This window comes from Canis lupus, chromosome 7 (assembly GCF_003254725.2).
Source record: "Canis lupus dingo isolate Sandy chromosome 7, ASM325472v2, whole genome shotgun sequence".
NCBI lineage: Eukaryota > Metazoa > Chordata > Mammalia > Carnivora > Canidae > Canis > Canis lupus.
This window is the reverse complement of record NC_064249.1, coordinates 71,308,772-71,326,718: the sequence shown is the minus strand read 5'-3', so window position 1 is coordinate 71,326,718 and position 17,947 is coordinate 71,308,772. Positions and strand designations below refer to the sequence as shown.

Below are 17,947 nucleotides of genomic sequence, written 5' to 3'. Positions count from 1 at the left end.
CTCACATACAAAGAAGTCCAGAAGTACATGGTCCAGGGCTGATGTGGATGCTGAGTGATACTTTCAAAACTAGACTCTTTTTTTTCTACCCAGCCATGGCCAGAATGTTGGCTTTCATCCCCATGCTTATTGTAATTTGGGTGCAGCACCTAAAAGCATTATGTCTGCATCCTGCATAGAAAGAAGGGGTAGGTGTCAAAGGCCCAAAGAGGCATGAATTTATCTCTCTCCAGAAGTTTCCCAGAGGTCCTGATTGGCCGGGACTGTATTCTCATGACACCTGCTGGCAGCAGAGGATTCTGAGAAGGTGAGAATAAACGTTGGGCACACGACTGGGGCAAACAAATGGAAAGGGAGACAGTAGCAATTAACCAGGCCATTCTAGCACCTTCTTAGTTCTCACCTATCCCGCCTGCCCTTTCCAAAGTAACAGTTCCTGAAATTGATTTTGTTCTTTTTACCTCCCTTTCATATTTTTGGCTAGGTGAGAAACCTGGAAATGAGCCTGAAGAGGTGAAGCTGCAGAAAGCCAGCAAACAGATTGTGCAGAATGCCATCTTGCAAGCTGTGCAGCAAGTCTCCCAGGAGAGCCAGCAGAGGGGAGAGAGAACCAGTGACAGCCGGGGCAGCCTCCAACTGGGCGTGGGGGAATTAACCAAGAAGCATGAAAAGAAGTAACACAGTGGATTTGGCTCTTGTCATGTGCTTGGTTTCCAGCCTTCCTCTTAGTATAGGATGCGTTGCCAAAATGTTGCCAGTAAAGCAAACCAAAGTGTCATCGGCACCTAGCAGTAGAATGAATTTGTGCTAGCCCTTGGCTGGGAAACACTGTGTTGAAAAAGTGCATTAGACGATTCTGTTTATATTAATGCAGTGCCTCTGAAACATAGCGGGGCCAAACACGACTCTGTAATTGCAAAAGTAGTTTTGCAGCACAATTTATTTTTAAAGTTCTTTTTTCCTGAAGTTTCTGTCTTGTTTATTTACTTTTGCCTTTTATGCATCTTTTTGCAAGTATAACCAGCAATCCTTTTTGCTGAAATATTGTTATTGTGTTCTCTGTAATATTTGAAAAAAGACATGCCGGATATGTGAAGGAATGGAGTTTGTCAACTTCAAATATGGATTCAAAGGCTTCACTGGGTTCAGGTCCAAGATCAAGTTGAGCAAAAGCAAATTCTAAGACTCAGTCCCTCAGGATCTTTCAAGGCATATATTTATATTACTTTTTAAAAAGGAGGAGTTTAAGTTTTTAAGAACTCTTTTTTTTTCTCTCCATGGTTTGTTAGCTGGTTTTCACTCTCTGTGCAAAAGTCCTTTAGAAATATGGATTTCTTTTTCTATCTCAAATTAAAATAAGACAAATGATGGGTATATATGCATGAGTTGCCAATGATCCAATTTTTTTTAGCAGCCCCATGAGGAGCAACTAGAACTATAGATTCCACCCTGGGGATACACTGGAGTCCGATTATGGGGTACAGTGTCCATGGAAAGAGTTTTGGGGCTTTTTAAATACTATGTTGTCATCAGGCTCTGCCGTCCCACTAGTACCTTCCTAATAAGAACTTTTCCCTTCCCACTCACAAATTAAAATTATATTTTTGAGATTATGAAAATCATACATATCAGGAATAAATAACACTGAAAATGGGGAAACCATTTTTTTAAAACTCTCTGAAGCACGAAAATACAGTGGAAATGATAAAGTAACAGTGTTTTGGACACTACAATAATGGAGATACATGTGCATATGAAAAAAGCTATCATTATTGTAATAGTATGACTTCTACCCCATATCAATAAGGCACATATTTCTGGGGTCATTAGAACCCCATTGTCTGGGTTTCACAACAGTCATTGAGTTGGTGCTACTGAAGACAGAGAAAGAATCTGACCATTAGTAAAAACCCTTTGGCTTCAGAATATCAAAATCTATGTTTGATTGTTTTTTTTTTGAAAGCCAATATCAGCACATATGATATAATTGATATTAAGATTTACTTCTAGAATTCCAGAATGTTACACTTTCCAAGATGGATACTATTGATAATATTAGATAAATGAAAACACTCTCTTATCAGCTTTGTTAGACTGTCTCACATGATGCATGGCTGGAATAAATTCACAGAAAGAATGGCTGTGAGAGGGAGCAGAGGGAGTTAAAATTTAAATGTGCTTTATTTCTAAATATTTTTTAGCAGAACTTATGACAATTGGAGAATGAGTTTAAATTGATTTGAAGTCATATAATCAATATGATATGATTGTACAGTATGTGGATAATGGGAATGAAAGTATTAAGAGAAATCATTCAGAAAGATCTACTATAAAAATAAACCCAACGCTTGTAGTTTGCAGGTGATCTAGCACCATGTCTATCTACTAAGATGCTGGTTATAACCAGTCCTGGACCCTGCTGTCAAATCATGTGACAGAAATATAGAAATGCGCTATCTTTCTTCTCTGGTGTGTCTGTGCTAATACATTGGGGATCTTTGAGAATATCTGATTAACTTCTGTATCTAAACATTATTTGTAAATAAAATATATCCAGCTTTGAAATATGTTGTCATTATAAGCCAAGTTTTCTACCGCCTACTTTTTGGCTCATTTCATATGTATACCTTACATTCATATGGCACCATGAGGCATCCCAAGTTTTCCAAATCCCTAGATATCGTGATCCCGAGAGTGTTTCTTCCATGGGTCTTTACTGTAAGTCTGTGGGGTGATGGTTCCTGAGGCTTGAAAAGAAAAGGACGTGTGCTAAGAAGTGGCCTTTTGATCTCAGAAAGTAAAGGTGAGTGTGGATCTGGAAAGTTGAGTGTCTTTCATGATCAATCTGAGATGGAACATCTACAGTAAGAACAGAGATATTGAGAAATTCTTGGAAGAAGAAAAGGAAGTTGAGCAACTTCTGCACTCAATAGGTTGGTGCCATATTGGCAGAATCCTAAGAAAGCTTGGCCATAAACATGAATCTACCTGTTAAACTTGCTGATCTCTCAGTATAAAGATAAGGTTATTGGCTTTGAGAGGGGCCTATGGACCTTCATTTGGCATCAGATTAAGGTGGGTTACAACTTGGTTATTATCATAAACCAGCACACAGCTTTTGGTTTTAGGAATTCATATGAATATTTATTTAATGTCTTTTATCTTCCTGATTTACTACACAGTGAAGCATTCATGGGCCTCCCAGTGTTGTGTGTTCAGCTGTTCATCTTTTACTTTGCCTGGCCATGGAGTAGACCAAAGAGAGAAATCCTTTTTCCTCCCCACATCCCTCTTTTTTAGCTGCATCATTTCCCTTATGGTAGGATTTTAAGTCATAAACAAATGAATGAACCATTTAACAGTAACCATGTTATTTATGCCAATCAAGAGTGAATAACTGCCTGTTTTCAAGGTTTTAAGGTCTCCATGAAAAAGATCTTTAGAAAAGGGAATTTTTAATTAATCTACTATAACAGCTATTCCAATAAGATGCAATTGAGAATAAAATCTCTGAGTTTAGCCACTATAGTACCCAGACAGGTGAAAGACTTAAACACTCGAGCAAATTCTTCAGTTCATAAAAGGAGAATGTGGAAACCACAATAATCACATCTTTTCTCTTGAATGTGAGAAAGTTTTCTAAAATAGTAACTCATTTTTCTCATTGCCACTACTTCACGATATATAGCATCTCGGAAGATCTTATTCTCCTTTTGCAAATAAAGTCACACTGAGTATATCCTAAGTGTGATAAGTATATCCTAAGTGATGAGTATAAGGGAGGATAAGTATATCCTAAGTGATAAACAGCAAGTATTATTGGGCACAAGAATACATGAATCACTGATATTGAACTTTGAGAGCATATGAATTAGCTCAGGAGAAGAAATATAAATTCTGGGGATATCTATGTTAAGATGGAACAATAAAACTGCCTTCTAGTAAGAAATGTCATAAAAGTAGGAAAAGGCCAGAAAAATCATCATCAATAGAAATAGCTCAATGCTATTAACATCAAAAAGTGGTAGCTAAGGAAAGAAAAAGGAAATTGCAGAGGAAACAAAATAGAAGGTCACAACAGAGCATGGCAAGTTCACTTATCTTTGTTCCTCAGAGCCACTTGCAAAGTCCATGAAATCCTGACCCAGGTGTGGGGCAAGATGAATGCAGTGGGTGACTTTGTCGTTTGTCTGTCAAGGACAGTGTAGTAGAAATGACTCGTATGAAGAAATAGACAGAATTGGAGAAGGTACTCCTACCACACAGAAGTGACAAGCTTATCTTACAGAAATGAAGAAAGGACAAGATAAATGCATATTAAAGAATCTCTTCATCGTGTTCTAGGAAAATGGATACAAAATGTTCAATACCAATACTCCTAGAATAAGAATAATATCCTAGAAATTTTTAGGCTGAGAGCAAGCCATTTAGGAAGGTAAAAACTTTAGACTGGCATCAGACTACCTCATAGCAATATTCAATAGGCTAACATAAAGGAGAAGAGGCTACAAAGTAGCTCTGAAAAGGAAAGTATGAAGTAAGCTTGCTATTCCCAGCAGCCAACATGTCATTGGAGAATGAAGGCAAGCAAGCAAAAAAAAAAAAAAAAGGGAAGAAAAAATATCCTAAGGGTTACTGGTGGCTTGAGTCCTTCTTAAAAAAAAAAAAAAAAAATGCTTAGCCATAAACTTCAGCCAACTAAAAGATAAATCAAAATAGTCTAGGGGCGCCTGGGTAGCACAGTTGGTTAAGCGTCCAGTTCTTGATTTCAGCTCAGGTCATGATCTCAGGGACATGGGATGGAGCCATCCTTCACGCTTGCACTGAGCGCAGAGTCTCCTCAAGCTTTTCTCCTTCTCCCTCTCCCTGTGCCCTTCCCCTTACTCTCTATCTAAAATAAATACATAAATCTTAAAAAAATAAAAGAGTCTAAGCAATGGAGGAGCTACAGTAAAAGGACTAGTGAGGAGTGCTGCCTTCACTTAAATATCAAGTAAATATTACATAATTGTGAAAATTAGGTCAAAGAAAAGAATGTAAATTGTTATATCTTGACAGCATAAAAATATGACTAACAAAAATCACAAGATGGGACAGAGGAAATGACATCATGCTAATGACTTCATCTGTCAGAGAAAGAGAATTGGTGTGATCTTAAGTTGAATGATTTAGTTAAAAAACCTAATGACACAAAATTCTTAATTGATCTTATAATTTCTTTTCTTAACCTGAGAGGAATGTTTTAGAAAATAACACACGATGCTGAAGAAAGATGTATTTAAAGTTAACAATACCTTTACTTTCATTTAGGTTCTTTTTCTTTCATTAAATAAAAAATAGGGGATGCCAGTGTGGCTCAGTGGTTGAGCGTCTGCCTTTGGCTCAGGGTGTGATCCCAGGGTCCTGAGATCGAGTCCCACATCAGGTTCCCCGCAGCAAGCCTGCTTCTCCCTCTGCCTATGTCTCTGCCTCTCTCTCTCTCTCTGTGTCTTTCATGAATAAATAAATAAAATCTTTTTAAAAAACTAAAAAATGTATTAAGAGATGTGTGTGTTTTATATATGTATAATTTATCTCATATCTATCATTCTCTCTCTATATATATATATCATCTATTATGTATCTAAATTCCCTAATGCCATACATGACCACTATTGGCTCATTCTTCCACTGAAACTGAACAGAAAGACTCTGACAGCACATGATGACCCAGGGTGATCCTCCCATTGAGAAAAATGATTCCTCTAATCATTGGACTTAGGCCACAGATGGTCCACAGTCTAAGTAATAAGTGAAGAAAAGAATAGCTTTATTCCTACAGTGCTTTACAATTTTTAGAGCAAGTTATAATTGTACAGCAGATTCCTATCTGACTTCTACTTAACCAGTTAATCAGTGCTTTTCTTACATGCCTCATTGTTGTGTAAGAATTGACGCTCTTGCATGCCCCACTAATTGAGATATATGTCTAGCTGACACTGTTGGTGGCCATCGTACGCCTCAGCATTTGCCATTTCTCTGTGCACAGATGGCTTCTCACTGCAAGTAGCTGTTATTTTTTGCCTGTGGGCTTTTTCTGGCTATGGCTGTGTGCTCAGCCCACACAAGGGGCAGCTGGAAGCACCAGGGAGCCATGGCCCTAGGAGCAGCCCTCTAAGGGTGATAGATGGGAGCTGGTGCATATGTATCCCAGCCCTGTCACCCCTCAGGTGGCCTGATGCTGAGGCACAGCCTGCAGTCTCCTAGCAGCTGCCGCCCTGATGAGTCCCAGGTGTGCACGGCCCTCGCCTTCTCTCTCCCTACTTTGCCATCATTCTTCCCACTGGTGCTTCCTAGGGTGAGCTCCCAGCTGAATGACTTTCATTCACATCTTTGCTTCCGGGTCTGCCTCTCAGGAAAGCAAACTTCAGACAGTGGTAGTATGGTTGTTTCTTATCAAAGAAAACTGAGATTACTAATGACTTCTGCTTTGTTGCAGGAAAATCGAACCAGCCTTTCTGCAGAGACAATCCGCTCCAGCCAGATAGTGAGCAGAAGCTGGCATCTTTCAAAACAAATCTCCAAAGCAATAGACCGTGAGTTGGTTAAGATATCAGATGTGTTGTGTATTTTAATTTTATTACGGATATCTTGGTTGTCTTGGGATTGATTTATCTCAGTTCTGTTTTCTAAGTTGGCTAATTTATAACCATTGGATCCAGATAAATATCAAATAAATGGGCACCAGAGGCTGCTCCGCTAAGGGAAAGTGGTTGAGAGACCATTGCCAGGCCATAAATGTGATGAATCTAAAGAACTGAAATTTAACAAACGGGAAACAAATTTTAAGTCCGATAATTCTGGCAGTGCCTCGTCTGATGAAATTGGGTCTTTTCTGGCAAGACTTGAGAGAGAATCATCCCTTTGAATTTATTGTTTTGCTTATGCTTTCCAATTAAAAGTTGCCCTTTAAATCTGGAGAAACTGTAATTCATGCCTAGTTTTTAAAAAGCTCAGATTATGGAAAAAGGCAATGTTGTTACAGTCAAGAGAGGACGAACTTGTTAGCCAAGTGAGCCGGTTTCCAGCTCCAGGTACAATCGCTAAAAACACCTCGTGGTGCAATTCAATACTTATTTCTTAGGTTATCTGTTTAATTTCTGTTTCTCCAGCCAAATCGTAGGCTTTATGAAGATGGCCCATCTTGTTTAGCTGTCTTGTGTAACTCGTGTCTAAATACAGTCTCAGCAAAGAGTGAGCACCTATTACTCCTTGAACAAATGGATGGATACATTACCTGGGGGACATTTACAAGCTTCAGTTTTCTGAGCCTTGGTTTCCTCACATGTAACATAGAAGCTGGCCAGGGTGAGTCACTAAGCTGCTTCCTAGTTCTAACAGTAAGTGATTTTATTTTATTTATTTATTTTTGGTACTTTTTACTGGAGATTCATATTAAGTGTATAGTTTGATGAATTTTTATACGTGTTTATAGCCAAGTAAGTGCCACCAGACTGATACAGAAAATTATCAGCACCCCTACAAGTTTCCTTATGCCCCCACCAGGTGATACTACCCCAAAGGTATCTACTCTTCTGACCTATATAATCATCCGTTTGTTTTGCTCATTTTTGAACTACATATAAATGGTATCACGTAGTATACCTTATTCCTTGGTCATCTTTCCTCAACATTCTGTTCATGAGTTCATTCAGGTTGGTTTCAAGAGGGGTGATTTTTCATGTTATTTGGTGTCTATTACTGTGTATAAATATACCACTACTTACTCATTAATTCTACTCATCAAAATTCCCCTCAATTTTGGCTATTACAAATAAAATCATTATAAATATTCTCTTTTTGAGAGAGAGAGAGAGAGAGAGAGAGAGAGAGGGGGAGAGAGAGAGCATGTGAGCCAGGTTGGGGGAGAGGGAGATCTTAAGCAGGATCCATGCCCAGCATGGAGTCTGTCACAGAACTTGATCTCACGACCCTGAGATCATGACCTGAGTCAAAATCAAAAGTTGAATGCTTAACCAATGAAGTCATGCAGTGCCCCGTAAGTCACTATAAATATTCTTGTACAAATCTTTGGGGGTGAGCATATACCATCTCCTTTGGGTAAATACCCAGGAGTAGGATTGCTGGGTCGTGGTAGGCATTTATTTACTACATTCTGCCAGAGAGGCTTTCAGGGCAGTGGTACTAAGTTAGCCTCCTACTAGTAACATGTAAGAGTTCTAAGAGGTCATAGCAAATGTTACTCTGCCTTTCAAAGCCTTTGGATCCCCAGCCTCCTACTCACAAATCCAGAATTCAGCAAGAATTTCCCACCTTTGAAGGGTGGGAAGCTGGCCTCATTTTGGAGACTCCAAGTCTCCGTTCAGTCCATCTGGCTGCCAAAATCCTTGCTGATTTCACTTTCCACCAGCCAACCACCTCCTCCCAGCAAGCGGACAGCTGGTGATAGCTCATCCTGGAAAGATTTCCCCTAATCTGCCATTCCAGTTCATTTTGTTCCCGTGGCATGGATGCCACCCTGCCTTAATTAAGGTATGCTTCTTGTAATTCATCCACTCTTTCCTAGATGCTGCTAGTGGCAGCATTGGGCTACACCCTTCCCAGAAGCAGAAATCCTCTGATCTGTGAATTATTGATCCAGACATGTTGGGTTCCATAATATCGTACCAGTTACAGATCACATCTGTAATCCTGGGATCAAATATAGGAACGAACATCTAGTTTGCACCCTCATTTGTTTTAGAATCACAACCCTGGAAGCAACGTGGAATAAACTTATTCTACTGATATTCTTGCTGGTGCATAGTGAAGGAATTTTGATAGAATTGTAATCACTTAAAATTATGCTTGAGTGGGTAAAAAGAAGGCCAATGCTATTAGATAACAATGCTTTTCATCTCCTGTCTTTTTTGTTCAACTTTCTGTAAATCTGCTTGTACCTTCCACAATAATCTTTTCCCTACGTCCACCAAGCTTTGGCCTTATCACCATCCCTTAATTTTGAATCCAACTATGAAAGAAGAGGTGAGAGAGAGAAGGAAAAAAGAGAAAGAAGGCAACAATCAATCAGGATTGTGCTTTATGCTCAGGGTAGAAATGTACGTGTGTGTGTGTGTGTGTGTGTGTGTGTGTTTGTATGTGTTAGGGTGTGCTTGTGTCCTGACTCTAAACCTATATTAGGATGAAATTAAGCAAAATTTTCTGGTTTTGGTTCTAAATGAAAAGTAGGCCTATTTTATAATAACAGTTCATATAAATGATAAACAGAAATAATTTGCATAGAAAGTAGATACTTCAGACTTTCACTTTTTTTAGAGACTAGAGTTCTGTGGTATCAGGACAAGTAAAGGTGATCTTCTTCAGACATATGACCTCTTGATTTCCTGGAAACTTGCCAGCTAGACTTCCAAAGAGAATTCTTTCGTTCAAATTTAACGATGAACTCAGAGTCTTACCACTGTTTTAGAAAAACAACATGAAGCTAAAACCCCACACAACAAAATTATTCTTTATCATTTTGTAAAATATTTTCATTTAGGGCTAGCTTAATATTCCAATTTGTCTTAAATAACTTATGTTTATTTTTGTTAAATTAAATGCTTATTGAAAATTAGAATTCAGGTTGAAATAATTATTCAATTCTCATAAATCACCCTGGTGCTGATATTTGTTCACAACTAATTAGGTTTGTGACCTTAAGCAAATGAGTTTATCTTCCTGATGCTTGTTTTTATTATTTCAGAGAAAGAGGATCATTATACTAATTCTGCTTATTATTAGTCATGTTGGTATGTGATCAGTTTCTGAATGTTGGTGTCACTAAATTCAGTCCTGGGCATGCCAAGACCTAAATGAATGGAAATTTCTTTCATTCTAGATAAACATCAATGCCATGACCACTATGTGGTTTCTTAATCTGATGGAACAAGCAGGATAAATCTTTTTACCTAGACGAGTAAAAGCCTCAAGTATCTTGCTGTACACCTGCCTTTGTGTATGTGTTGTTAAGTTCTTATTTATTCTTTCGTGGCTTCCAAAGATAAGAGTAATCCTTGGTAAGGTCTTTTCATACCAGATAAGAGAGTGAGAACCTTTGAAAGATTGGTCCTTTGCAGAAAAGAGTTCCAAGAAAATATAATTTTTTCTCCAATCCATTTCTGTTTATACTACCCATCAAAGCTACACCTCATCTTTTATAAGCTATATCCTGTGGTTAATGATTTGGTATCTGAGGATTTTTGTCCTTGTCACACAGGAGAATTCTTAAGAGGTAGAATGAAAGGAAGTTCCTCGGCTCCCTCTAGAGGGAAAATTGTGCTATTAACATAACTTCTGAGGATTGGTTCAAGAAAATGTGTAAATGACTAGGTTTCGAAGATTAGAAAAGTTCAAAGTACCACACAACTTCTTTCAGTTGAAAACCTGTGATGCCAGGCACCATGTGAAACCCTAATTTGCAAGATGCTTTTAAAGTGTAGGAAAGAGAAAGGAGGTAAAATATTATTTGTGCAAATGGATGTAATATATAATAGAAACAAGTTTATTAAGATAGATACAAAATGGTGCAGGAGATCAAGAACAGTTCTATGAAGGAAAGGATTGTCAGTGAAAATCTTTCTGGACTAGAGAAATGGAAAAGGGGAAAGGAAAAGTCATTGTTTTATTTTTTTAAAAGATTTTATGTATTTATTTGAGAGTAAGTACAAGCAGCAGGAGGGGGAGAGAGAGAAGCAGACTCCCTGCTGAGCAGGAAGTCCCCACGGGGCTGGATCCCAGGATGCTGGGATCATGACCAGAGCTGAAGGCAGATGCTTAACCAACTGAGCCACCCAGGTGCCCCAAAGTCATTGTTTTAAATAAAATTTCTAAATTATCTTAATTTTTTGAATTTCAAAAATACATTTTTTATACATTCAAAAATATGTTGTAAATTGTAGCCTTCTTCTACCTGCTTAGGTCATCTCATGCCACTTCCACCAAACCCTTTATGCTCTAGTTGTTCTAAATTACTTGCAATTTCTCTCTGATTTCACACTTTAGTATCTGTGATCACGTAGTCCCAGCTGCCTAGAACACATCCCCCAACCGCTTTTATCTTAGAATCTTTTATTCACTCTTAAGAATCAGTTCGAGCATATTATCTTGCCCAAAGTATTTTTCACACCTGTACACTTTCATTCAGCCAATGAGACTGGTCTGAACACAGTCTCCTGTGTGTCCAATGGTCCCAAGGGTGCCATTCGCTTAGTATCTACCACATATTCTTGGAATTGTCTACTGAAGTATCCATCTCTGCTGGTAGATTATAAATGCTTCTAGGGCAGGGGACAGGTCGTAATCATTCTTATACTCACTTGATATAGTACAGTGCTTTGAATATGGTTTGTACTCAGGTGATGTGGAATTGAATTGTACTTTGACTTCCAGGGTATATTCTAAACTGTGCTGCATTTTAGGGTTGGGGCACACATGAAGGGATCCTGCTCAGTCTGGACTGTCTTTATTTTGTATGTGTGATGAAATGGGTGAGGGGATTTTATTACCTCAAATTGTAATGATCTTTGGCAGCTCCTAAAAGGTGTATGAAGATTAAGATTTACATTATTTCATGTCAGGAATGACTTATTCCAAAGGGGTATTCAATAGCAGCCATTGCTCAAATCAGTAAATCAGAGAACTCTCAGGAAAAATGCCAATATTCATGTGTATAAAGGAATAATCCTTTTTATCTATTATTATAATTGAGAGTTACCTGATTCCCAGTTCTTCAGCAGCCACGGAGAGAGGTTTCAAAAGATCCTCAAATCTTATAAGAAGTCTACTTCCTTGTATTATCTCCATATGTCAGCTTTCTTTCTTTATATTGCTTTACCTGTCCCCAGCTCTTCCGCTACTATTAAAGTCACCCCCTCAAGTGTGCCAAAAGCATTTCCAGAAGGGAAGAGCAAAGGGAAGAGCAAGATTGCTGAGTAGAAGGTGAAAAGTTCTCAGCCGGGAGAATCTCAATTGGGATTTATAATAAGGCCCCTCAAGACAGAGGCCAACCAAAAAAAAAAAAAAAAGATGAGGCCAACAAAGGTTGAATTAAAACAAGCTTGTTGAATCTTTCAGAAAAGCTATACCTACACACCCAAGACCTAGAGACTACTTATGATTTTCCTGTGGTATTTTCCCAAGCTTGTGGATGTCCCTCAGATTTTTTTCTCTCTGTAAATGAAAATTTAAGATAATGGTTTAAGTAACACATTCCTTACATCTAAGTGCATGATAGAAATTCTGCTACCAGGAAATCAGTTTGAAGAGATAAATGGAAGTTTTGGAAAATAGAGGCATGAATACTACTTAAAAAGTATTAATAAACTTAATTTTTCTGGTGTACCTGGGTGCCTCAGTAGGTGAAGCGTCCAACTCCTGATTTCAGCCCAGGTCATGGTCTCAGGATTGTAAGATGGAGCCCCATGCTGGACTCTAAGCTCAGCACAGAGTCGGTTAGGGATTCTCTCACCCTCTCTGCCCCTAACCCCTGCACACACACATACACACTCTCTCTCTCCAAAATAAATAAATAAATCTAAAAAACCCCACAACCCTTAATTTTACTGATTTATTACTATTATTTAAAAATACTTTGGTCTACCTAGATATATTCCATGCCCCTAGCATGGAGTAGTACTACTCCTGTTTCATGGAGTATTATTACTCCTTAGTCTTCAGCTTTCTGATCTCTTCATCTGTTTAGTGCTATTATCAATTAAAATAATCATACTAAAACAGCTACGAAATCCATGAGGGCAATTGCCATGACTCCCTTGCCTTGGCACAGATTATGTGTTTTGGATGGATAAATGAATTAAGTAATCAGTAGACCTTATAATTAATTAATTTGCATTTATTATGAACCAAAATCTATGGTTTGTCTCTTACATGCACTAACCAGTTTAATCTTCATCTCTCGATAAAGTATGTTTCAGAATATGCCCATTTTACAGTTTGGGAAGTTGAGCTGTAGAGAAATTAAGTAATTTAAACCTGCCCTCTAATAAATAGTGAGATCAAATCTATAGAAAAGCATCTTGCTGTTTGCAAGTTGTGGCCACAGACTACTGTGGGGCTATGGGGCAGAGTGGAAGCAGCATGGAAGCAGCCAGAAGGCAAGGTCTTGTTCCCTCTACTGTGCATATGACCTTTCCCAGGCTGGGCATCCTCACTTGTTTGTTTTATTTTTAAGATTTTTTTTATTATTTATTTATTCATAGACACACACACACACACACACACACACACACAGAGGCAAGAGACACAGGCAGAGGGAGAAGCAGGCTCTCTGCAGGGAGCCCGACGTGGGATCGTCCCGGGTCTCCAGGATCACACACACTCCGGGCTGCAGGCAGCGCTAAACCACTGTGTCACCGGGGCTGCCCTGGCATCCTCACTTGTAAATGTACAGGCCAACAACCTGATTATTGTGAGGATTAGATTAAGACCAAGGTGATAATGAACTGTCTGGCCAAGAAATAAAGGCATTACTAAAAGGCTAAGTAAATAGAGAAGTGGGAATCATGAGTGTAGGAAAGAGTGGAGAGGTTGTCTTCTCTCAGAATTTACCAAAGTGAGGAACTCAAGGGCTTAGGAAGCCTGAGTTTTCCCTGGAAATATTGATCAGTCAAAAGGAGGATGTGGAATCAAAAGAAGATGAATCTTTTTGTTGTTGTTGTTGTTAAATACAGAGATTGGTGTTTGCAGAACCTATATACATATATAAATCATAGATATTAATTGGCCTTAGAAGGTCTTCATCAATACTTCAAAAATACTTCAAAAAATCAAGTATTTTTTAAATAAGACTTAAAGTGCACATTAATAGTTTAAATGTGATTGGAGAATGTTTTTGGTTACAGAATGATACTGTTTGCTAAAGCTTATTCCTTTTGTTCTGTATCTGGAACATATCTCAGGGTTCTTTCAAATATGGAATATAGTTAAAAGGTTTTTCTCATCTAATTAAGGATTCAGGATTATCTAATTGAATTATAAAGGGGCTGATCTCTCTCCATTCCTCATCCCCTGTCCTGCTTCTTTTTATAAGTGAATTAACATCCAATTTAAATTGAATGAATGATAGCCTATCAGGAGATCAGCTTTAATAGCTCCCGAAACAAAAAATAATAGGAAAACAAGCTTAGCTGAATCTAAAGTTGCTTTAAAATTTAGTTGCATCACTTAATGTTTAAGTTCCAGAGTTCAAAAATATGTATTTCATTGTTTCAGAGTTTTCATTGTTTTTGTGTATGAATGTGAAAATTTAACACAATGTTTCTAAACCATGGAGTTTAACTATATTAACAGTGACTATATTGACTCTAATAGTTTATGATTAACCGTAAACTGTTAGGACTGGAGGGGACTTTGAGAACAGCAGTTCTTAGAGTTCTGCAGAAGCCTCGTCTTATTAGATGCTCTGGAAAAAAAAATTGTTCTTTGTGCAATGAAGTTGGGAAACATTCACACAGTTGCTCACTCTTGGAAATTGACCATACAGTGACCTTATTAAAGACGGAGAATTCTGTAACAACGAATCTTATTGATCTCTGCTTAACTGAATGCTTCTGCAGTGTATTTCACCACAGAACCTTTCTTGATGAACGGTTATTAGTGACTTATAAGAAAAACACCTGGGGACATTTAGTCCCAGTCAAGTGACTTTGCTCATGGCCACATAAAGTCATATGGATCTGGATTCCCAATCTGTTTCAGCTAGCTAATGTCCTTACCAAAAAGAACAGAAAATGTAGTCGTTATGGTTTATTTTTAGAGAACATATGGTTACTAATTAGTGACTTTTTTAATGTTCTCCAAACATCTCTCTCTTTAATAACCCATTGTGAAATGTTGCTGGTTATTAACTTTATCAATCTGGAATCAGTACTTTCTGAAACTTGAAATATTTGCCAATTTTCAATCCTTTGATATACTTTATATTTGTTTTGTTCCCAAAGATGATTAATAATGGTTCTGTAAACACCTACTCCAGTCTCATGATCTGATTCATCTGGCTTGGATATTTAGAATCTTTGGAAGCAACAAATTACTCTGATGCAATTACCGTATATGTCTTGATTTCTTTTCCTCTTTAACCATTGTTTTTCCTTTACTAATTCTTCTCCTTCTTAAAGAAATTGAAGGTAAGTTTTATTTCTCTCTATTTCTGGTTGTATACAGCAACATTAGGGGTGTATTATTTAATATGTGGTATTGTATGATGGCTTTTGGAGCTTTAGACAGGAAACAAATATTTCAATATATTTTGCTTATTGATATGCCCATAATTTGAATCCAACCCTATGATATTTATAGACTTTCCCTGGAAAATTTAACTCACACATTTGGATTAATTCCTAATTCATTGGCTACATTAGTGTCCCCATTCCCCAACAAAAAGGGAAATGAACACAACGCTGATATCACCTGGGTTAAAAACAAAACATAACCCTGTGTAAATAGTAGTGAGTTCATATCTAGGGTATTTGTGAAATTCTTAAGGGAAAGCTTCTCTATAGAGTTAAGAGAGTCCACAGCCTGGCAATATAAAATGAGAATTTGGAGGAGCCGGTCTCAAACAACGTTTATTAGTGAGATGACATGAAGCCCAGAAAGGGCCTGATGCAGCAAGTCAAGCAGCTTGGAGGAGGTACAACATGTTTAACAGGCCCAGAATGTTCCCCCGAGTATTGATAATGGTCAACCATGGAGAAAACCTTTCTTTCAGAATAGTTGAGAGCTTGATATCCTAGAGGGTTGTATCCTTTGTGAAATGTGGAGGCATGGAGGTGCTGCAGTCTGGTGAACCTGAAAAAGGAGCTGGTAAAGGATGAGGACGCAGACTCAGGTTTCAACTAAGAATTGTTTGAGACTTACTTAGGGTGAAGCATGATACAAGGCAAACCACAGATTCCAGGCAGCACAGCTACATAGTGCTAAATAACATTTTTGAAACTTCTGCTATTCAGTGTATTTTCCAAGTAGATTTTCATGTCATCCTCAGCACAGCTATATGAATGAAGTATTACCATTATCCTCACTGTGCAGATTTGAAAGGTAAGGCCCAGGGCTGTTAATGGGTTTGTCAAGGATCCTGTGGAGTGGCAGGGCTGGAATCTAGAGCTGAGTCTGTTGCCTCCAGAATCCAAGAATCCCACTTCTCTTCTTATTTAGATTTTTTTCTTCTGTTAAAGAAAAGAAATTAATTCTATTTTTATTGCAAAAGCAATATACATTTACCCCCCCCCAAAAAAAGAGAAAAAGTCACCTTAATTCTATTACTGTTAACTTCTGAGGTATTGTATACAAGAACATGCATTTTAAAATTTTATACAAAATCAGGACATTCTCTGTTTTATGTAGCTTGTTCCCCGCCCCCCAGCTTAGGATATACTAGATGTTTTTCCAGTATCATTAAACATTTTAACTTTTAAGTTGCATAGTATTTTGTTGAAAGGATATGTCGTAAGTTATTTAATCCATTTTCTATCAGTGGATATTGTTTGACTTTTATTGTAATGATTCTCATCTACTTCTAACCTGAATTTGCAAATAAATATCCAATATGCCTTGTCTGATTATTAAAAAAGACTTAAATTTCTCCATGATTCCTACCATTGTCCATGCTGGTGACTTCCTATTAATATTTCTGAGATGACAGGAGCCAAAAATGGTCCATTTTAACTAATCTTCAACAAGAAGGATGTGAAGCAAAGAAATGTCCAGGCAGTTCTCTCCCCTTGAGAACCACCTTGCTTCTCTTTCTAGACACTAGATGTCACTTTAGTTGTTGAAAAGGATTTTTAGGCTTCGTTAAAAACAGAAGTTCTTCAGAGTAGACTTGTTAGGTTTGATTTCTGCCTAATCTTAACGTGATGATTACTCACATTCTTTCTACTTTTTTTTTTTTTTTTGAGGTTTTTCTTCCCTGATCACCCTGTAGCAGCACTATTAGGCTGGCATGATCAGAGAAATCCATTTGTGCCTTATTTTAGCTGCTTTTCTTTTTTATTCTCCAAAATATTAGTTTTCCTTTCCCTCTCACCCTGTGAGCTTGAACTAAAAAGCAAAACAAACAAAAAAAAAAACAAAAAAAACCCCCCAACCTCCCCCCCCCCCAAAAAAAAACCCAAAAGAAGCAGAAACCATCAACCAAAAAACCTGGATCGAAAGAGCTACAGGATCTTAAATTTGAGGAGTCTCAATTCAGTTGTAAAATCCAGCTTAAAAAAAGTTTTCAGTCTTCTGTGAAATGATGAATATGAACTTTGAAAAACCATGTTCATGAATTATCCATGCAGTTGAGGATCTGTGGGGCAGGATTGAATCCAGCTCAGTTTTGCTGTCATCGTCTTGTTAAGTACTATACTCCTGGGGGTGTATTTGTATATACAGAGAAGGCGGCTTGCTTCAGGGACACAGTAAGAAGGCACATGCTATTAAACTCCTTTTGAGTCCTACAGGTGGTTAATTTCTTGTATTAGATGACTAGACTGGATGATGCTGAGTTTCCTTTGCAAAAGGAGAGACCACTGGGAATTGGCTTTTGTCTTAACTTAAATTTGACATTGATGGATGTACCAGTTCCCCAACCAGCTTGCTTACCTCTTTTGTTGGGATAACTGGTTTAATTCCAATTATCTCTGTGTTTAGTTTTATTCTTTTCAAATTCAGCTTTTTCCCAAAGATAAAGTCCAATGAATGAAATGACCAGGTCAAAAGGTGCATTAAAAAAAAATCTTAATACACATTACATAATTGATTTTGATACAGATCAACTGATTTATAATGTAGAAGGGCCATAAACTTGTTATTCTGTGGCAGATTCTTAATTTAGTTGTGGTTCAATTACTTATGATATGACCATTTCAGAGGTATTTAAAAGCTTCTCTCAGTGCAGATTTATGGG

General features: G+C 37.7%; 1 protein-coding gene across 4 annotated transcripts in view; it reads left to right on the top strand.

Annotated features, from left to right (window-relative positions):
- AKAIN1 (A-kinase anchor inhibitor 1) overlaps positions 1-2,565 on the top strand; it is a 90,471-nt gene extending 87,906 nt beyond the window's left edge. For all 4 annotated transcript variants that reach the window (XM_035718657.2, XM_025429404.3, XM_025429405.3 and 1 more), the window contains one exon: positions 485-2,565. In XM_035718657.2, coding sequence (XP_035574550.1) covers positions 485-678 — 194 coding nt within the window. In that variant the 3' untranslated portion in view covers positions 679-2,565. The remainder of the gene's footprint in view (positions 1-484) is intronic.
- Positions 2,566-17,947: the final 15,382 nt, after the last annotated feature.